General features: G+C 51.6%; 1 protein-coding gene across 3 annotated transcripts in view; it reads right to left on the minus strand.

Annotated features, from left to right (window-relative positions):
• Positions 1 to 2379: 2379 nt before the first annotated feature.
• The window catches only part of LOC142249843 (6-phosphofructo-2-kinase/fructose-2,6-bisphosphatase 4), a 109537-nt gene continuing 89590 nt past the window's right edge, over positions 2380 to 22326 (minus strand). For 2 of the 3 annotated variants that reach the window (XM_075321773.1, XM_075321771.1), the window contains exon 15: positions 3854 to 3938. In XM_075321773.1, coding sequence (XP_075177888.1) covers positions 3931 to 3938 — 8 coding nt within the window. In that variant the 3' untranslated portion in view covers positions 3854 to 3930. Of the gene's footprint in view, positions 3939 to 22326 lie in introns of all 3 variants that reach the window. The other variant, XM_075321772.1, reaches the window with a different exon arrangement.

Consider the following 22326-nt stretch of genomic DNA (forward strand, 5'->3'; position numbering starts at 1 on the left):
AAAAACAGGAGTGCAGCTTCTCAAGGCCTCTGGTACCCAAATTAATAATTACTAGAAAAATAAATTTTCATTCATGTGCAAATCAATAGTTGTGGCAGATACGGGCACATTTCACTTCAGACACTGTCTGTTGTGAGGTTATAGGAGAAGTTTTCAATTTGCCTCTTTTTCCACAATGGTGCAACTTTTTTAAAAGGGAATCGGTCACCAAGTTTTTGCTGCCTCAACCGAGTGCAGCATAATGTAGAGATAGAGATCCTGAGTCCAGTGATGTGTCACTTAATATACTGGGGGCAGCAGTTGTGACAAAGCAAAGCTCAGAGAGCTAACCCAGTCCACACCACAGCTCTCTGTATATATGGTCGATTGACAGTGAGCTGCTTATCAGAGGAGATACGGTTAGATCAGAGCTCAAGAGCTGTAGTCCAAACAGTAATAAGAGCTTGGTGCTAAAATAAGCATTTTAAGAAGCAGCACAAAGCCTAAGAGTACCATATCACTAACGACGTTCCAGCGATTCCGACCACAATACGACCTGGTCAGGATCGTTGGTGCGTTGCTACATGGTTGCTGGTGAGCTGTCAGGCAGATCTCACCAGCGACTCCTGTAATGATGCTGCGCTTCATAGCTAGGGTAAATATTGGGTAACTAAGCAAAGCGCTTTGCTTGGTTACCCGATATTAACCCCGGTTACCAGCGTACACCGCTTAGCGCTGGCTCCCTGCACACGTAGCCAGGGTACACATCGGGTTACTAAGCAACTTGCTTTGCTTAGTTACCCGATATTTACCCTGGTTACCAGCATATGCTGCTTACAAAGTCTATGTTCGCTGATCTCCCACCGTCAAACACGCCGATATGTGCTGCACAGCGGGAGACCAACGAACAAAAAAAAATGAACCAGAACAGTGTGTAACTATCAGCGACTTCACAGCAGGGGCCAGGTCGCTGCTCAGTGTCACACACAGCGAGATCGCTCATGAGGTCACTGGTACGTCACAAAACCTGTGACTCAGCAGTGATCTCGCTGTGTGAGAAGTACCCCTAAGTAACATCACTGAAATCAGTATCTCAGCCCTTATCTCCTGAAAAAGTTATCTTCTGGTATCTATGGCTTTTCTGCCAACTTGTCATCATGGTAACAGACTACCGGTTAACCCTCCCAAATCTGATCCTGCGTTCATATTGCCATCTATTCATAGAAATCTCTTATTTTTCTGATTATTTTACCAAACATTTTGTGGTACGAATTAAAAAGGACAGGCAGAAGGAAGCATGACTGCAGGATCAGACTACAGTGTGCATTTGTAGTCTGTTACCATGGAGACAGGAAGTTTATTTATTGCCTAGGTAAGGTCTAAACAAATCTTTGTTTTTTTTTTATTTTACTTGCACTGAAGAAACAGAACAATATATGTAAATGTGATTTTATATATTTTTAAAACCTACCAAATAGTTTTAAGAATAGATCCTCTGTTAGCTCCTCTAATAATGTATATACAACAATATTTTATATTAAATCTTTACTGCATCTATGGATTTTAGGATAGAAAAACTCATTGTCTTTATGGTCAACTTTGTGCTAAAAATAATAGCTACATAAAAGCTAAAAAAAATTAAAAAAAATCCCTGCTTTCACCTCCTATATGCACGGACGGTGGTAACTCCTCTTAGAGAACAGTACTATACATATTGCACATTGCTCGCAAGCCCCAGTGCCCTGATCCAGCAGCTGAAGTGTTAAGCCATCCTATTTTACAAGCAAAATCATAAAAAGAAAAATGATCACAGCAAAACCCTTCTTCAGATTAAAATGTAAAAAAAAAAAAAATTGTTAAACAGGAACCAGCTGCATCAGTGCACGACTGTATGGACGGAGATTGCGTGTCGACTGTTTCTGGACTGGGATTTTTGCAGATGTGTGTATTTATATGTCGTGCGTAGAACCCACCACTAATGCCCTATATAGACCCTTTCAATAGGCAGATAAAGTATAGGTTATCAGGGAGATCTGTAATGCTATTAAGCAATTTTCAGTAATGCAATAAGATGGGGACTACAACTATCCAGAAAAATTCCCTGATGGAGACTAATAAAAAAAAAAATAATAAAACCAATAAGAATTAGTGATGAGCGGGCACTACCATGCTCTGGCGCTGGGTACTTATCACTAGTTACAAGCACTGAGCACCCGAGCATGGTAGTGCCCGCTCATCACTAGTTACAAGTACTGAGCACCCGAGCATGGTAGTGCCCGCTCATCACTAGTTACGAGTGAGCACAACCATGCTCTGGGTACTTGTAACTAGTGATGAGCCAGCACTACCATGCTCGGGTGCTCAGTACTTGTAACTAGTGATGAGCGGGCACTACCATGCTCAGGTGCTCAGTACTTGTAACTAGTGATGAGCGGGCACTACCATGCTCAGGTGCTCAGTACTTGTAACTAGTGATGAGCGGACACTACCATGCTCGGGTGCTCAGTACTCGTAGCTAGTGATAAGCGGGCACTACCATGCTCGGGTGCTCAGTACTCGTAACTAGTGATGAGTGGGCACTACCATGCTCGGGAGCTTGTAAAGAGCAGTCGGACTCTGATGAGCTCAACTGAAGTATAATGGAAGCCAATGGGAAACTCAAGCATTTTTTTTTACAGAATATCTTCTGGAAAAATGCTTGGCGTTCCCCACTGACTTCCATTATATTCAGAACACGAGTCAAGCCCATCCAAGCATCCGACTGCTCATTTTGAGTACTGACATGGTAGTGCTCGCTCAGCACTAGTAGGAACCCTTCTTCCCCATCCCCCAAGTCCAGACCCATTCTCCTTAAGATATTCCCAACACCTAGTTCTTTAGAGACATTACAAATTAACAAGATGTCAGAGGGGAATTTTCCCCCCCCAATATGAATGTAAATTGCTTTAGAGAAAAGAGAAAATAAAAAAAAAAAAAAAAAAAAAAAGTGTATAGGGATCCTCTATTCTATACATGATAACCCTAAGCAACCTTCCTATAGAAAGCTTATGTTACATTGTCATATTTGCCAGTCAGTGTTAAACTAATAACCCAACAGAATAGTGAACATATCTCAGTATAAAATTTAATGATTGAATCATTTAAACAGTATTTATGGTAAACGTTAAAGAACACCATAAGTGACATCCATCCAAACTGCTCATCTTATGAGGTCTAAGTTCCCTACGTTTTCTTGCACACTTAGATTTAGGTCCATTACATGGAATAAACAAGGCACAACATCTGCAAGGAGTTTGTATGTTCTCCCCATGTTTGCGTGGGTTTCCTCCCACACTCCAAAGACATACAAATAGGGAATTTAGATTGTGAACCCCGATGGGGACAGTGTTGATGTCTGTAAAGCGTTATGAAATTTATAGCACTATACAAGCGTGTAAAATAATAAATGCAACGTTCCTGTAAACACCACTAACTGTGCTGCAGAGAATTAGTATCCTGTTGAACATGTCTGCCCTCTGGTGGTGGAATTGCAGCACTGCACTAGTGATAGAACATGCAACGTTTGCTTGTGCTTTTAGTATTTAACACGAATGTGGTCAGGTGGCATAGCTACCATGATTACAAAGAAGGAAAATGCATTGAAATGGCCCAAAAAAAATTCTTTACACAAGATCAATATATTCCAAACATAAAAAGGAGTGTTAAAACCGAATGTATAGATCACAGTATTTGTGACTTAAAACCATTTAAACCACCTGAACACTAAAGACAGTGTCTGCAGTTCTACTAGTAAAAAGAGAGACCACGATTATAGCGGTCTTATCCCCATCAGCTGCATTACAGAGGAAAAAAAAAAAAATGGAAAACGAAAAATGGAGACTATGGGGTCACCCCCAGGGCTAAAGATGATTCGGAACAGTCTGCAGAGCATCTTCACTGGAGCGATCAACATCAACGTTCTGGAAAAAGAGGAAACGTACAAATTAAATGAGGGAAAACTTTAGTGCGCTACAAAAATATATCCTGCATGAGTCTGAGAGATAACGATCTAGAAGGAATAGGAAAAAGCATTTATCACTCCACTCCCCATACACTCATACAACAGCTATGTATATAGAGCCACAGAGAAAGGACTCCATTACAGGGAATCTGTCAGCAGGTTTTTGCTATGTAAGCTGAAGCCAGCATGCTGCAAGGGTTAACACAAATCAGGGATGCTTGTTGTGTCTTTTAATTATTTGCTATATTTTGTTTAAGCAGAAGGACCCTTATTACAGGACCAGAAACTGCAGAGAAGTCCGGCATGCCCCCTGCTAGAATACCTATAATTGACCTGTAGTCATACATTTTTCAAAAATAGTCATTCTAAGTAGGCAATATAATCATTACATTCCTTTTATTAAATATAAATGGGTGTCACACAGTGCAAAAGTGTGTAATTTAAAAAAAAAAAAAAAATAAAAATACTATATAAAACAATTCAAGGGAAACACTTACACAGGGTAGCGTGATCCATATACAGCTGTTATATACAATGTTTGGCAATCATATGCAAGATTTTCATTGTATTTTACACATGGGATAACTTTAGTCGTCAATTACATAAAAGAAGGGAATTTTGTTTACTTACCGTAAATTCCTTTTCTTCTAGCTCCAATTGGGAGACCCAGACAATTGGGTGTATAGCTTCTGCCTCCCGGAGGCCACACAAAGTATTACACTTAAAAGTGTAAAGCCCCTCCCCTTCTGCCTATACACCCCCCGTGCATCATGGGCTCCTCAGTTTTGGTGCAAAAGCAGGAAGGAGGAAACTTATAAATTGGTCTAAAGTAAATTCAATCCGAAGAAAGTTCGGAAAACTGAAAAACCATTCAACATGAACAACATGTGTACACAAAGAACAACAGCCCGAAGGGAACAGGGGCGGGTGCTGGGTCTCCCAATTGGAGCTAGAAGAAAAGGAATTTACGGTAAGTAAACAAAATTCCCTTCTTCTTTGTCGCTCCATTGGGAGACCCAGACAATTGGGACGTCCAAAAGCAGTCCCTGGGTGGGTAAAATAATATCTCGTAATAGAGCCGTAAAACGGCCCCTTCCTACAGGTGGGCAACCGCCGCCTGAAGGACTCGCCTACCTAGGCTGGCATCTGCCGAAGCATAGGTATGCACCTGATAGTGTTTCGTGAAAGTGTGCAGGCTCGACCAGGTAGCCGCCTGACACACCTGCTGAGCCGTAGCCTGGTGCCGCAAAGCCCAGGACGCACCCACTGCTCTGGTAGAATGGGCCTTGAGCCCTGAGGGAACCGGAAGCCCAGAAGAACGGTAGGCTTCGAGAATTGGTTCCTTGATCCACCGAGCCAGGGTTGATTTGGAAGCCTGTGACCCTTTACGCTGGCCAGCGACAAGGACAAAGAGTGCATCCGAGCGGCGCAGGGGCGCCGTACGAGAAATGTAGAGTCTGAGTGCTCTCACCAGATCTAACAAGTGCAAATCCTTTTCACATTGGTGAACTGGATGAGGACAAAAAGAAGGTAAGGTGATATCCTGATTGAGATGAAAGGGGGATACCACCTTAGGGAGAAATTCCGGAACCGGACGCAGAACCACCTTGTCCTGGTGAAACACCAGGAAAGGAGCTTTGCATGACAGCGCTGCTAGCTCAGACACTCTCCGAAGTGATGTGACTGCTACTAGGAAGACCACTTTCTGCGAAAGGCGTGAAAGAGAAATATCCTTCATTGGCTCGAAAGGTGGTTTCTGAAGAGCCGTCAGCACCCTGTTCAGATCCCAGGGTTCTAACGGACGCTTGTAAGGAGGGACTATGTGACAAACCCCTTGCAGGAACGTGCGTACCTGTGGAAGTCTGGCTAGGCGCTTCTGAAAAAAGACAGAGAGCGCAGAGACTTGTCCCTTAAGGGAGCCTAGTGACAAACCCTTTTCTAATCCAGATTGAAGGAAGGACAGAAAAGTGGGCAAGGCAAATGGCCAGGGAGTAAAACCCTGATCAGAGCACCAGGATAAGAATATCCTCCACGTCCTGTGGTAGATCTTGGCGGACGCTGGTTTCCTGGCCTGTCTCATAGTGGCAATGACCTCTTGAGATAACCCTGAAGAGGCTAGGATCCAGGACTCAATGGCCACACAGTCAGGTTGAGGGCCGCAGAATTCAGATGGAAAAACGGCCCTTGAGACAGGAAGTCTGGTCGGTCTGGTAGTGCCCACGGTTGGCCCACCGTGAGATGCCACAGATCCGGGTACCACGACCTCCTCGGCCAGTCTGGAGCGACGAGGATGGCGCGGCGGCAGTCGGACCTGATCTTGCGTAACACTCTGGGCAACAGTGCCAGAGGAGGAAACACATAAGGCAGTTGAAACTGCGACCAATCCTGAACTAATGCGTCTGCCGCCAGAGCTCTGTGATCTTGAGACCGTGCCATGAATGCCGGGACCTTGCTGTTGTGCCGGGACGCCATTAGGTCGACGTCCGGCATCCCCCAGCGGCAACAGATCTCTTGAAACACGTCCGGGTGAAGGGACCATTCCCCTGCGTCCATGCCCTGGCGACTGAGAAAGTCTGCTTCCCAGTTTTCTACGCCCGGGATGTGAACTGCGGATATGGTGGAGGCTGTGGCTTCCACCCACAGCAGAATCCGCCGGACTTCCTGGAAGGCTTGCCGACTGCGTGTTCCGCCTTGGTGGTTGATGTATGCCACCGCGGTGGAGTTGTCCGACTGAATTCGGATCTGCTTGCCTTCCAGCCACGGCTGGAACGCCTTTAGGGCAAGATACACTGCCCTTATCTCCAGAACATTGATCTGAAGGGAGGACTCTGGCTGAGTCCAGGTACCCTGAGCCCTGTAGTGGAGAAAGACCGCTCCCCACCCTGACAGACTCGCGTCCGTCGTGACCACCGCCCAGGATGGGGGTAGGAAGGATTTCCCCTTCGACAATGAAGTGGGAAGAAGCCACCACCGAAGGGAGGCTTTGGCTGCCGGAGAAAGGGAGACGTTCCTGTCGAGGGACGTCGACTTCCTGTCCCATTTGCGGAGAATGTCCCATTGAAGTGGACGCAGATGAAACTGCGCAAAAGGAACTGCCTCCATTGCTGCCACCATCTTCCCTAGGAAGTGCATGAGGCGCCTCAAGGGGTGTGACTGGCCTTGAAGGAGAGATTGCACCCCTGTCTGTAGTGAACGCTGTTTGTCCAGCGGAAGCTTCACTATCGCTGAGAGAGTATGAATCTCCATGCCGAGATATGTCAGTGATTGGGTCGGTGTCAGATTTGACTTTGGGAAATTGATGATCCACCCGAATCTCTGGAGAGTCTCCAGAGCAATGTTCAGGCTGTGTTGGCATGCCACTCGAGAGGGTGCCTTGACAAGCAGATCGTCTAAGTAAGGAATCACCGAGTGTCCCTGAGAGTGTAGGACTGCTACTACTGTTGCCATGACCTTGGTGAAGACCCGTGGGGCTGTCGCCAGGCCGAAAGGCAGTGCCACGAACTGAAGGTGTTCGTCCCCTATGGCGAAACGCAGGAAGCGCTGATGCTCTGGTGCAATCGGTACGTGGAGATAAGCATCTTTGATGTCGATTGATGCTAGGAAGTCTCCTTGGGACATTGAGGCGATGACTGAGCGGAGCGATTCCATCCGGAACCGCCTGGTTTTTACGTGTTTGTTGAGCAGTTTTAGGTCCAGAACAGGACGGAAAGATCCGTCCTTTTTTGGCACCACAAACAAATTGGAGTAAAAACCGTGACCCTGTTGCTGAAGAGGAACAGGGATCACCACTCCTTCTGCCTTCAGAGTGCACACCGCCTGAAGAAGAGCATCGGCTCGCTCGGGGGGCGGAGATGTTCTGAAGAATCGAGTCAGAGGACGAGAGCTGAACTCTATCCTGTAACCGTGAGACAGAATGTCTCTCACCCAACGGTCTTGTACCTGTGGCAGCCAGGCGTCGCAAAAGCGGGAGAGCCTGCCACCGACCGAGGATGCGGTGTGAAGAGGCCGAAAGTCATGAGGAGGCCGCTTTGGGAGCGGTTCCTCCGGCGGTCTTTTTAGGACGTGACTTAGACCGCCATGAATCGGAGTTTGTCTGACCCTTCTGTGGCCTGTTGGACGAGGAGAATTGAGACCTGCCCGCGGGCTGAAAGGACCGAAACCTCGATTGTACCTTCCGTTGTTGAGGTCTGTTTGGTTTGGACTGGGGTAAGGATGAGTCCTTTCCCTTGGATTGTTTAATGATTTCATCCAATCGCTCACCAAACAGGCGGTCGCCAGAAAATGGCAAACCGGTTAAGAACTTTTTGGAAGCAGAGTCTGCCTTCCATTCACGTAGCCACATGGCCCTGCGGACTGCCACCGAATTGGCGGATGCTACCGCCGTACGGCTCGCAGAGTCCAGGACAGCATTAATGGCGTAGGACGCAAACGCCGACGCCTGAGAGGTTAAGGACACCACCTGCGGAGCAGAGGCACGTGTGACTGCATTAATCTGCGAGTAACAAGCTGAGATAGCTTGGAGTGCCCATACGGCTGCGAATGCCGGAGCAAAGGACGCGCCGATAGCTTCATAGATGGATTTCAACCAGAGCTCCATCTGTCTGTCAGTGGCATCTTTGAGTGAAGCCCCATCTTCCACTGCAACTATGGATCTAGCCGCCAGTCTGGAGACTGGAGGATCCACCTTGGGACACTGAGCCCAACCCTTGACAACGTCAGGGGGGAAGGGATAACGTGTGTCCTTAAGGCGCTTAGAAAAGCGCTTATCTGGACAAGCTCGGTGTTTCTGGACTGCCTCTCTGAAGTCGGAGTGATCCAGAAACGTACTCATTGTACGCTTGGGAAACCTAAAACGGAATTTCTCCTGCTGAGAAGCTGACTCCTCAATTGGAGGAGCTGGGGGAGAAAGATCCAACACCTGATTGATGGACGCTATAAGGTCATTCACTATGGCGTCTCCTTCAGGTGTATCTAGGTTGAGAGCGGCCTCAGGATCAGAATCCTGATCTGCCACCTCCGCTTCATCCTCTAGAGAGTCCTCCTGCTGAGACCCTGAGCAGTGTGATGAAGTCGAGGGAAGCTCCCAGCGAGCCCGCTTAGGCGGTCTGGGACTGCGGTCCGTGTCAGAGACCTCACCTTGGGACCTATGAGTCACCCCAGGAGCACTTTGCTGCTCCAACCGAGGGGGGCCTGGGGTCAATGATTCAACAGTGCCCGGGGCCTGTGTTACCGGCCTGGACTGCAAGGCTTCTAGTATCCTAGCAGACCATTTATCCATACTCTCAGAAAGTTTGTCAGCGAATACTGCAAACTCCGTCCCTGTCACCTGGACAGTGGTAGCAGGTGGTTCCACTTGGGCCACCAGTGGCAGAGGCTCCGGCTGAGTAAGTGCCACAGGGTCCGAGCATTGCACACAATGAGGGTAGGTGGAACCTGCCGGTAGCATAGCCGCACATGAGGTACAGGTTGCAAAGTAAGCCTGTGCTTTGGCACCCTTGCTTTTTGCAGACGACATGCTGTTGTCTCCTCTGAGTACAATCCGGGAGGGTATATAGCTAAAAACCAACAGTGCGACCGTACAGAGTAAATGTATAGCATATAAGCATATAATATTATAATATATATATATATATATATATATATATATATATATATATATATATATATATATATATATATATATATATATATATATATATATATATATATATATATATATATATATATACACATACATACATACACACACTTCGGCACCCAGGGGGGCCAGCACCTAGAAACAGGTGCTGCTTACCGACCGCCCAAAGCGGTTGTGTGACCACCAGATTCCCTGCCTGGGCCTCCCAGAGCCGTGTTGTCTCTCCTCTCCAGCTTCAGAAGTGCTGACAGGAATGGCTGCCGGCGTTCTGTGAGGAGGAGGGGGCCGTGGGCGTGCCCTAGAAAGTGCGGGAATCTGGTGCCCCACGGTGCTCAGTGAGGGGGGGAGGAGGATACAAAGTATGCTCCAGCCCTCAGCGCTGACGGCCAGTGCAGCGTCCCGCCCTTCCCCTGACTGGCAGGCCCGGGGGCGGGAGTATGCGGTACTAGGCCGCAGAAGCCGGGGACTAAAGTTATAAGCGCGGCCGGCAAACAAGCGCGGTCAGCGCGGTAGTCCCGGCGCACTAACACACCCAGCAGTGCTGCAGCGTGTATGACACAAGCGCTCCATGCGCCGTCCCCAAGGGGACACAGAGTACCTCACAGTAGCAGGGCCTTGTCCCTGACGATACGTGGCTCCTGTCCAGCAGATTCCCCAGGGGCTGCGGAGGGAGCACGGTCCCAGTGCCTGGAGACCAATTAGGATCCCACTTCACCCAGAGCCCTTAAGGGATGGGGAAGGAAAACAGCATGTGGCTCCTGCCTATGTACCCGCAATGGGTACCTCAACCTTAACAGCACCGCCGACCAGAGTGGGGTGAGAAGGGAGCATGCCGGGGGCCCTGTTATGGGCCCTCTTTTCTTCCATCCGATATAGTCAGCAGCTGCTGCTGACTAAATTGTGGAGCTATGCGTGCATGTGTGCCTCCTTCGCACAAAGCATAAAAACTGAGGAGCCAGTGATGCACGGGGGAAAGTATAGGCAGAAGGGGAGGGGCTTTACACTTTTAGTGTAATACTTTGTGTGGCCTCCGGGAGGCAGAAGCTATACACCCAATTGTCTGGGTCTCCCAATGGAGCGACAAAGAAATGCAGTGCATAGCATAGTGCAGATGAAAGACATACATGATTCTCTTCATATATATCCCTATATTATTATTAATACAAAGAATCGGTATAGCGGAGCTCACCAAGGTTGTCAGACAGTGGTTAAGGTTAACAATATTTCTTAGTAGATTACTCACCGAAGTCTTGGCGAAACGCGGCGAGGTGCAGGGCGGTGTGATTCATATAATAATAGATGACAGTTTGGGTAATCTACTAAAAAATATTGTTACCCTTAACCACTGACAACCTTGGTGAGCTCTGCTACACCGAATCTTTGTATTAAAGGGAACCAAACATCAGGATTTTCGTGTATAAGCTGCAGCCAGTGCAGTACTGGCACCATCAGGCACAGTGTGTACATACCATCAGGGGGCAGCTCGGGTGTTTAGTCAGTGAAATCCAACTTTATAAAGTTTTAAAATTCGTGCACTTTTTGATTGACGTGTGCACCTCTCTCCTAATGTCCGGGCGGGTTATGCACGTGTATCCCCGCCCCCCCCCCGCCTGTTTCTCCCTCTCTCCTAATGTCTGGGCGTGTAATGCACATTTATCCCCGCCCCCCCCCCCGCCTGTTCCTACCTCTCTTCTAATGTCCAGGCGGGTTATGCACGTTTATCACCCCCCCCCCACCTGTTCCTACCTCTCTCCTAATGTCTGGGCATGTTATGCACTTGTATCCCCGCCCCCCCCGCGCCGCCTGTTCCTCCCTCTCACTGGCCGTATGTAAATTTCTCTCTTCAGAGACATGGCGCCGGAGTTGGCACCTGCGTATAGCGCTCATCTCCGACGCCATGTTTCTGAAGCCCGCTGTACTTAGTATTTTGCGCCCTCAGTTCTTCAGATTCCGTTGTGACCGCGGGAGCGCGTGTGGTAACAGCAGGACTGCAGAACAGCTGATGAGAGGACGAAATTAGCTGCAGGTAATCGCGTCCTCCGATCAGCTGTTCTGCAGTCCTGTTGTAACCACACGCGCTCCCGCGGTCACAACGGGATCTGAAGAAGCGAGGGCGCATGCGCCGCCCTCTCCTGCAAAATGCTAAGTACAGCAGGCTTCAGAAACATGGCGCCGGAAATAAGCGCTATGCGCAGGTGCCAACTCCGGCGCCATGTTTCTGAAGAGAGGAATTTACATACGGCCAGTGAGAGGGAGAAACAGGCGGCGCGGGGATAAACGTCCATAACACGCCCGGACATTAGGAGAGAGGTGCACACGTCAATCAAAAAGTGCACGAATTTTCAAACTTTCTAAAGTTGGATTTCACTGACTAAACACCCGAGCTGCCCCCTGATGGTATGTACACAATGTGCCAGTACTGGACTGGCTGCACCTTAAACATGAAAATCCTGATGTTTGGTTCCCTTTAATAATAATGATATAGGGATATATATGAAGAGAATCATGTATGTCATTCATCTGCACTATGCACTTTAAAGAAGGGAATTTTGTTTACTTACCGTAAATTCCTTTTCTTCTAGCTCCAATTGGGAGACCCAGACAATTGGGGTGTATAGCTATGCCTCCGGAGGCCACACAAAGTATTACACTAAAAGTGTAAAGCCCCTCCCCTTCTGCCTATACACCCCCCGTGCCTCACAGGCTCCTCAGTTTTGGTGCAAAAGCAAGAAGGAGGAAAAAATTATAATTGGTTTAAAGGAAATTCAATCCGAAGGAATATCGGAGAACTGAAACCATTCAACCTGAACAACATGTGTACACAAAAAACAGGGGCGGGTGCTGGGTCTCCCAATTGGAGCTAGAAGAAAAGGATTTTACGGTAAGTAAACAAAATTCCCTTCTTTGTCGCTCCATTGGGAGACCCAGACAATTGGGACGTCCAAAAGCAGTCCCTGGGTGGGTAAATAATACCTCATAATAGAGCCGCAACCGGCTCCGTCCTACAGGTGGGCAACCGCCGCCTGAAGGACTCGCCTACCTAGGCTGGCATCTGCCGAAGCATAGGTATGCACCTGATAGTGTTTCGTGAAAGTGTGCAGGCTCGACCAGGTAGCCGCCTGACACACCTGCTGAGCCGTAGCCTGGTGCTGCAAAGCCCAGGACGCTCCCACGGTCCTGGTAGAATGGGCCTTCAGCCCTGAGGGAACCGGAAGCCCGGAGGAACGATAAGCCTCGAGAATTGGTTCCTTGATCCACCGAGCCAGGGTTGATTTGGAAGCTTGTGTCCCTTTACGCTGGCCAGCGACAAGGACAAAGAGTGCATCCGAGAGGCGCAGGGGCGCCGTACGAGAAATGTAGAATCTGAGTGCTCTCACCAGATCTAACAAGTGCAAATCCTTTTCACATTGGTGAACTGGATGAGGACAAAAAGAGGGTAAGGAGATATCCTGATTGAGATGAAAGGGGGATACCACCTGTGAGGCAAATCCCGGGATATGAAGATGAATTATGACTCCAGTCATAATCCCTCATCACTCCCTGGCAGTGCCCCCTCCCTTCTTGTTCTCAGTGTTCCACTTACACCTCCATGGCCATGTCCTGTGATATGGAGATGAGGTGGTGTGGGAACAATGGACACAGGATGACTCCCTGCCGTCACCCTGTAACAAGAGTTGTATCTCATTAGCAAGGCTATGGAACTAGCTAGACAGAACGACTCCAGTAAAAAATGGTTCATATCTCGCAAGCCATATTTCCGATAAATATGGCAACCATAAAAATGGTGTCTCCGCATGCGGACGATGCCGGCACACCCTTTTTATGGGAGCAGGACATTGGGAAATGCCCCAGGCGTGATATCAGCCAATGGGGAACTGGCAGACAGGTCATGAGTCCCCTCGTTCTGTAGCTAAATTCATAACTGTCACAATGAGAGCATTGGCGTCCGCCTACGACGCTCCCACGCAAAGTTATGGCCCATATTCCATGTTGTGGATTGTCCATAACTCCAGCCAGGGGTGGAGCAGTGCTCCCTCTGAGGTCACTAAGGTAGGAGGGGACCTGGATTTGCCCAGGTTGATAACCCTACTTCGGCCATTTTCCAAGGTTCTTTTCGCTGGGGGCACGTGTAGGAAACATCTGTGGGAAGGATCCTAGAAACCTGGGTACAGCGCCCCCCTGTGGCCAGACGCAACAAGGTAACTGCTGGAACTGTGTATGCCTGTTTGTAACCCATGCTTTGATTGTAACTGTACTCTGACATAACTGTATATTCTGTAGATTCCCTATTGTATATATTGTAGTTTCTAGTGTGCTTTAGGCTGATTAAATTATATAATTAATCTTGGGCTGTTCTGTTATCTCGATCTTGAATCCCACGTCTGTGTGTTCGGCTAATAGTTACCGTAAATCGGTTGGTGGCAGCGAATTGTGCCAAGGATTATTGTGGGGAGGCCAGTGAGATTCGGGGAGATTTTATATATTCCGCCCGCGGAGGTCGGGGGAATATATACCTTACTCTCACCGGGGACCCTTCAATAATCGGCATAAGTAGTATAGCGGCCTCCTTGCTTATTGTCGGGCAATTCCATAATTGGCCTGACTATAAGAGGGGCGCTAGAGAGCGCGTCACGTGCTCTGTCTGTCGGTCGGGAGGTATAAAGGAGGGGTGACCCCCACTTGTTACCCCCCGATTGTGACGTACTGGTAGCCAGCGCGGGGGATTTCTGAGTGACCCCCCCGGTGGTTTGTGACATATTGGTGGCAAGCGGTGGGATCGAGATAATAGTGTGTGTGAGTGTGAGACCCATACTCCCAGACACTAAAGACTGCCTGCAGCAGCTGTGGCTGCTGGGGTCTTCAGACTAGCTCAACACTAGAGTGTCAGAGTGCAGATACTGTAAGGTGTGTGGAGGCATCAGGTGTCAGTTCTGTGTCAGTGACCAAAAGTCTGCAAGAATGGCTGATGGCACCAGGAGCAGAGCTATGCAACTGGCCAATGCTAAGGCAGGAGCCGAAGAGAGGGAGGACGGTGCTGTGGACAGCAATGAGGAGGTTGCCCACGAGTCCTCCAGGAGCTCGACGCCAGAAAACCGTTCTGCCGAGGACATTGCACAACCTGGCACTGCTGGACAAGATGAGGAGGAGCTCACCCAAGGTTCCTCAACGAGCCAGATGCCAGCCCTCCGCTCTGAAAGGGACAGTGAATCGCCTAGCTCTGCAGCGTGCCGCAGATCACCACGTGCCATTCCACCGAGCCTGGGAGGCTCGGATAGCCTTCTTCAAATGGCTATGGCCCTTCTCCAGGCCGGAGACCAGAAGGGCTACAAGGAACTCCTGGCAGAGCGCAGGGCAGAGCGGCACGCAGAGCGTGAGGCTGCGGAGCGAGAGCGGCAGGCAGCGCGTGAAGAGCGAGAGCGAGAGCGACAGGCAGACCGTGACTACCAGCTGCAGCTAGCTCAGCTCCGGCCCTCATCAGCCACACGTGACCTTCGAGACACCAAACTTCCAAAGGTCCGTGTTGAGGACTTCCCAGTGCTGGAGAAGGATGGAGACTTGGACTCTTTCTTGACTGCTTTTGAACGGACTTGCCTGCAGCACCATCTGGACAAGGACCAGTGGGCCAAATACCTGACCCCCCGTTTAAGGGGTAAGGCCCTGGATATCCTTGGGGACTTGCCTGCCGAGGCAGATCAGGGCTACGACACCATCAAGCGGGCCCTGATCCAACAGTACAACCTCACTCCAGAGTCCTACCGCAAGAAGTTCCGGAGCCTACAGAAGGGACCAAAGGACTCCTGGGCTGACCACCGGCGGGCACTTGCCCGAGCTGCCGACCACTGGACCCAAGGCCTGCAGCTTTCCACCGGACCGGAGATCCTGGACTTGTTCATCACGGAGCAACTCTTGTGGAACTGCCCTGAGGATCTCCGCCAGTTCATCCGAGACCAGAAGCCAAAGGGGTCCACGGCTACAGCTGCCCTTGCCGATGACTACACCAACAACCGGGCCCCTGAGGCCAGGAGAGCGGCCACCAGCAGCACCTGGAGAGGGGGTAAGATGAATTCTGCGACTGCCCCACCTGCCCCTAGACTGCAGGGGGTGTCCCCCTCAACTCCCCTCTCCAGGCCCGTGGCGGAACCAAGACGGTGCCACCAGTGCAACCTACCTGGACACTTCAAGGCCATGTGCCCTCAGCGTCCCAAGGCCCCGGCTCCGTCCCCGTCCCAAGGGCCGCCCAAGGTGTATTGTGTGGGTGGGGGTGGTGGTAGGTCCCTGGACAGCTTCCAACCTGTCACCGTCGGCCGGTCTGTGACCATAGGACTGCGAGACAGCGCCTCGGAGGTGACTCTGGTGCGGCCTGAGATGGTGTCCCCCCAAGACTTGATCCCTGGAAAAACCCTCGCTGTCTCCGGGATTGGAGGCACTGACCCGGCGCTGCCTGTTGCTGACATTTATGTGGACTGGGGCGCAGGGCGAGGGGTGAGGGAGGTGGGGGTAACTGATCGGATCCCTGCAAACGTGCTACTTGGGACAGATTTGGGGCAGATAACCTCCCAGTTTGGGCCCCAACCAAGGGCTGAACCTTCAGCCAGTACTGACATGCCTCCGGACAATGTTAATGTGTTATCTATGAATGATGTAAGGGAGGAGGGAGTGAACTCTGATATTTCTGCTTGCATAGACACCATAGACACGCACTCAGCTGCAGCTGTGACAGGGGAGGGGGTCAGAGAAAGGTGTGACAATGCCTCTACAAGTAATCAGCCTGTGAGCTGGGATCTGCTGCCCTCTGCAGGGATAAGCAGAGAGCAGGGTGCTGCAGGGGGAGGACCAGTGTGTGGGGTGGGGGCTACCACAGCAAATGTGGGGTCCCCAGAGATTTCACAGCGGGGTTCTGTTGCTGCAGGAGGGGAACAGGCAGGTGAGATTGGGGCCGGTCCAGGAGCGGAAGTGCTCCCAGGTAAGATCTCGGTGCATGGTTCCCCCACAACCGGGGTGTCAGGAAGCCAGGTAGGTCTGCCTGAACCGGCGACTTGGTCAGGAACGGAGGAGGAGCAGGCACGACCCACGGTCGCAGCGGCTGTGGCCGCTGTCACCCGCAGTGGGAGTGCTGGAAGCCAAGGGGCCTCCCGGAGGTCCGATAGCTCTTCCCCTTCTGACCAAGTGGCAGCCGAGTCAGGTGGAGGCCAGGACACAGGTCCCGGGGTACTGACTGAAGATGTGACAGTCTCGTCGATTCTGGCCACATCTAGTCAGGGGTTTCAGGCAGCGTTAGAGGCTGACGACAGCCTGAAAGCTCTTAAGGAGCAGGCGGCACAGCCTCCCTCGGACTCGGACCCGGAGCGAGTGGTCTGGGACCAAGGACGGCTGTACCGGGCCACGGTCCAGCAGGGTTCACCGGAGGCGTGGCCCAGGGACCGACAGTTAGTGGTACCCTATCCGTTCCGGACGGAGTTGTTGCGGATCGCACATGAGATTCCGATGGCCGGACACCTAGGGATCGCTAAGACCAAGGCCAGGTTAAACCAGCATTTCTACTGGCCAAAAATGGGGGCCGATGTGGCTGCCTACTGCCGTTCGTGTGAAACCTGTCAGAGAGTGGGGAAGGCGGGGCCACACCCCAAAGCCCCACTAGTATCTCTGCCAATCATCGATGAGCCTTTCAGGAGGGTGGCTGTGGATCTGGTCGGCCCGCTGGCCATCCCCAGCAGCTCCGGGAAACGCTTCATACTGACGGTAGTGGACTATGCCACCCGGTACCCAGAAGCAGTGGCCTTGTCGTCCATTCGGGCTGACAAGGTGGCCACCGCATTGCTGGAGATTTTCTCCCGAGTGGGTTTTCCCCAGGAAATGCTCACTGACCGGGGGACCCAATTCATGTCCCAGCTGATGGAGGCCCTCTGTAAGCAAGTCCAGGTGCGACATCTGGTGGCCAGCCCGTACCATCCACAGACTAATGGCCTGTGCGAGCGGTTCAATGGCACCTTAAAGCAGATGCTTAGGATGTTGGTCGACTCCCATGGGCGTGACTGGGAGCGGTATCTCCCACACCTGTTATTTGCTTACCGGGAGGTTCCACAGGCCTCAACAGGATTCTCACCGTTTGAGCTCCTGTACGGGCGACGTGTGCGGGGCCCCCTGGCTCTGGTGAAAGAGGCTTGGGAAGGGGATTTGGCCACCCCTGGAGTGTCGGTTATAGAGTATGTCATGCGCTTCCGGGACAAAATGCAGGCCTTGACGCAACTGGTACACGACAATATGGCTCAAGCCCAGGCCGATCAGAAGCGTTGGTACGACCAGAACGCTTGTGAGAGGACCTACCAAGTGGGTCAAAAGGTGTGGGTACTGGTCCCCGTACCACAGGACAAGCTTCAGGCAGCCTGGGAAGGCCCATACCTCGTGTACCAGCAGCTCAACCCTGTAACGTACCTGGTCACCCTGGACCCTGCCCGTGGAAGGCGGAAGCCCTTCCATGTGAACATGATGAAGGCACATCATGAGCGGGAGGCATGTGCGCTCCCCGTGTGCAACCTGCCCGAAGAGGGAGAAGCGGAAACCCTCTTGGATATGCTAGCCCAGGTTAGGGCAGGCGGATCCATTGAGGATGTGGAGGTTGGCCACCAGCTCTTGGAAGACCAACGGTCCCAGCTGTGGGCCACCCTCCTCCCCTTCCGGGGGTTGTTTACCAACCAGCCCGGAAGGACTGACTTGGCTGTCCATCACGTGGACACTGGGGATCATCCCCCGATCCGGCGTTCAGCATATCGGGTCTCCCTGGAGGTGCAGCAACACATGCGCCAGGAGATTGACGAGATGCTGAAGCTGGGGGTGATCCAGGCATCCAACAGCGCTTGGGCCTCGCCTGTAGTCCTCGTCCCTAAGAAGGACCGAACCACTCGGTTCTGCGTGGACTACAGGGGGCTCAATGCGGTCACGGTCGCCGATGCGTACCCAATGCCACGCATCGATGACCTGCTCGATCAGTTGGCCGGGGCTCAGTACCTGACCATCATGGATCTGAGCCGGGGATATTGGCAGATCCCCCTGACTCGCAAGGCCAGGGAACGCTCTGCCTTTATTACCCCATTTGGACTGTACGAGTCCACGGTGATGCCATTCGGGATGAGGAATGCCCCTGCCACTTTACAGCGGATGGTCAACACCCTGCTCAAGGGACTTGAAGGGTACGCGGCCGCGTACCTGGATGACATTGCCGTCTTCAGTCCCACCTGGGAGGACCACCTAGAGCATCTAGCACAGGTGCTCAGGCGGATCCACCGGGCAGGTTTGACCATCAAGCCGGGAAAGTGTCAGCTGGCCATGAGCGAGGTCCAGTACCTCGGTCACCGGGTAGGTGGGAGAACACTGAAGCCCGAGCCTGAGAAAGTGGAAGCCATCGCATCCTGGCCCACCCCCAGGACCAAGAAGCAGGTGATGTCCTTCTTGGGGACCGCTGGGTACTATAGGAGGTTTGTTCCATGCTATAGTAGCCTGGCAAAGCCCTTGACGGACCTCACCAAGAAGAAGCTGCCCTCTGCAGTCGATTGGACAATGGACTGCGAGACAGCCTTCCGGGCCCTAAAGGACGCCCTGTCCAGCCCGCCCGTGCTACAGGCAGCCGACTTCACGCGGCCGTTTGTAGTACAGACCGACGCCAGTGACTTCGGCCTCGGTGCGGTGCTCAGCCAGGTGGACTCTGCGAGCCAAGAGCACCCAGTCTTGTACCTGAGCAGGAAGCTGTTACCAAGGGAAGTTGCCTATTCCACGATGGAGAAGGAGTGCCTGGCCATAGTGTGGGCCCTGCAGCGTCTGCAACCCTATCTATACGGGCGCCACTTCATCGTGGAGACGGACCACAATCCCCTCAGCTGGTTGCACACCGTCTCTGGGACGAATGGGCGATTGTTGCGATGGAGCCTTGCGCTCCAGCAATACAACTTCACCATTCGCCACAAAAGGGGCCGTGACCACGGTAACGCAGACGGGCTGTCCCGACAAGGAGAGGTCGCGGACGGGCGCACGGGGGAACACCGGAGTGTGCTGCCCCCTAGCGCCCTCAAAAGGGGGGAGGTGTGAGGCAAATCCCGGGATATGAAGATGAATTATGACTCCAGTCATAATCCCTCATCACTCCCTGGCAGTGCCCCCTCCCTTCTTGTTCTCAGTGTTCCACTTACACCTCCATGGCCATGTCCTGTGATATGGAGATGAGGTGGTGTGGGAACAATGGACACAGGATGACTCCCTGCCGTCACCCTGTAACAAGAGTTGTATCTCATTAGCAAGGCTATGGAACTAGCTAGACAGAACGACTCCAGTAAAAAATGGTTCATATCTCGCAAGCCATATTTCCGATAAATATGGCAACCATAAAAATGGTGTCTCCGCATGCGGACGATGCCGGCACACCCTTTTTATGGGAGCAGGACATTGGGAAATGCCCCAGGCGTGATATCAGCCAATGGGGAACTGGCAGACAGGTCATGAGTCCCCTCGTTCTGTAGCTAAATTCATAACTGTCACAATGAGAGCATTGGCGTCCGCCTACGACGCTCCCACGCAAAGTTATGGCCCATATTCCATGTTGTGGATTGTCCATAACTCCAGCCAGGGGTGGAGCAGTGCTCCCTCTGAGGTCACTAAGGTAGGAGGGGACCTGGATTTGCCCAGGTTGATAACCCTACTTCGGCCATTTTCCAAGGTTCTTTTCGCTGGGGGCACGTGTAGGAAACATCTGTGGGAAGGATCCTAGAAACCTGGGTACAGCGCCCCCCTGTGGCCAGACGCAACAAGGTAACTGCTGGAACTGTGTATGCCTGTTTGTAACCCATGCTTTGATTGTAACTGTACTCTGACATAACTGTATATTCTGTAGATTCCCTATTGTATATATTGTAGTTTCTAGTGTGCTTTAGGCTGATTAAATTATATAATTAATCTTGGGCTGTTCTGTTATCTCGATCTTGAATCCCACGTCTGTGTGTTCGGCTAATAGTTACCGTAAATCGGTTGGTGGCAGCGAATTGTGCCAAGGATTATTGTGGGGAGGCCAGTGAGATTCGGGGAGATTTTATATATTCCGCCCGCGGAGGTCGGGGGAATATATACCTTACTCTCACCGGGGACCCTTCAATAATCGGCATAAGTAGTATAGCGGCCTCCTTGCTTATTGTCGGGCAATTCCATAATTGGCCTGACTATAAGAGGGGCGCTAGAGAGCGCGTCACGTGCTCTGTCTGTCGGTCGGGAGGTATAAAGGAGGGGTGACCCCCACTTGTTACCCCCCGATTGTGACGTACTGGTAGCCAGCGCGGGGGATTTCTGAGTGACCCCCCCGGTGGTTTGTGACACCACCTTAGGGAGAAAGTCCGGAACCGGACGCAGAACCACCTTGTCCTGGTGAAACACCAGGAAGGGGGCTTTGCATGACAGCGCTGCTAGCTCAGACACTCTCCGAAGCGAAGTGACTGCTACTAGGAAAACCACCTTCTGCGAAAGGCGTGAGAGAGATATCCCTCATTGGCTCGAACGGTGGTTTCTGAAGAACCATCAGCACCCTGTTCAGATCCCAGGGTTCTAACGGGCGCTTGTAAGGAGGTACGATGTGACAAACCCCTTGCAGGAACGTGCGTACCTGTGGAAGTCTGGCTAGGCGCTTCTGAAAAAAGACAGAGAGCGCAGAGACTTGTCCCTTAAGGGAGCCTAGTGACAAACCCTTTTCTAATCCAGATTGAAGGAAGGACAGAAAAGTGGGCAAGGTAAACTGCCAGGGAGAAACCCCCTGAGCAGAGCACCACGACAGGAATATTTTCCACGTCCTGTGGTAGATCTTGGCGGACGTTGGTTTCCTAGCCTGTCTCATGGTGGCAATGACCTCTTGAGATAATCCTGAAGACGCTAGGATCCAGGACTCAATGGCCACACAGTCAGGTTCAGGGCCGCAGAATTCAGATGGAAAAACGGCCCTTGAGACAGCAAGTCTGGTCGGTCTGGTAGTGCCCACGGTTGGCCGACCGTGAGATGCCACAGATCCGGGTACCACGACCTCCTCGGCCAGTCTGGAGCGACGAGGATGGCGCGGCGGCAGTCGGCCCTGATCTTGCGTAACACTCTGGGCAACAGCGCCAGAGGAGGAACACATAAGGGAGTTGAAACTGCGACCAATCCTGAACTAATGCGTCCGCCGCCAGAGCTCTGTGATCTTGAGACCGTGCCATGAATGCCGGGACCTTGTTGTTGTGCCGGGACGCCATTAGGTCGACGTCCGGCATGCCCCAGCGGCAACAGATCTCCTGAAACACGTCCGGGTGAAGGGACCATTCCCCTGCGTCCATGCCCTGGCGACTGAGAAAGTCTGCTTCCCAGTTTTCTACGCCCGGGATGTGAACTGCGGATATGGTGGAGGCTGTGGCTTCCACCCACAGCAGAATCCGCCGAACTTCCTGGAAGGCTTGCCGACTGCGTGTCCCGCCTTGGTGGTTGATGTATGCCACCGCTGTGGAGTTGTCCGACTGAAGTCGGATCTGTTTGCCTTCCAGCCACGGCTGGAACGCCTTTAGGGCAAGATACACTGCCCTTATCTCCAGAACATTGATCTGAAGGGAGGACTCTGTCTGAGTCCAAGTCCCCTGAGCCCTGTGGTGGAGAAAGACCGCTCCCCACCCTGACAGGCTCGCGTCCGTCGTGACCACAGCCCAGGATGGGG

Source organism: Anomaloglossus baeobatrachus, chromosome 8 (assembly GCF_048569485.1).
Source record: "Anomaloglossus baeobatrachus isolate aAnoBae1 chromosome 8, aAnoBae1.hap1, whole genome shotgun sequence".
Lineage (NCBI taxonomy): Eukaryota > Metazoa > Chordata > Amphibia > Anura > Aromobatidae > Anomaloglossus > Anomaloglossus baeobatrachus.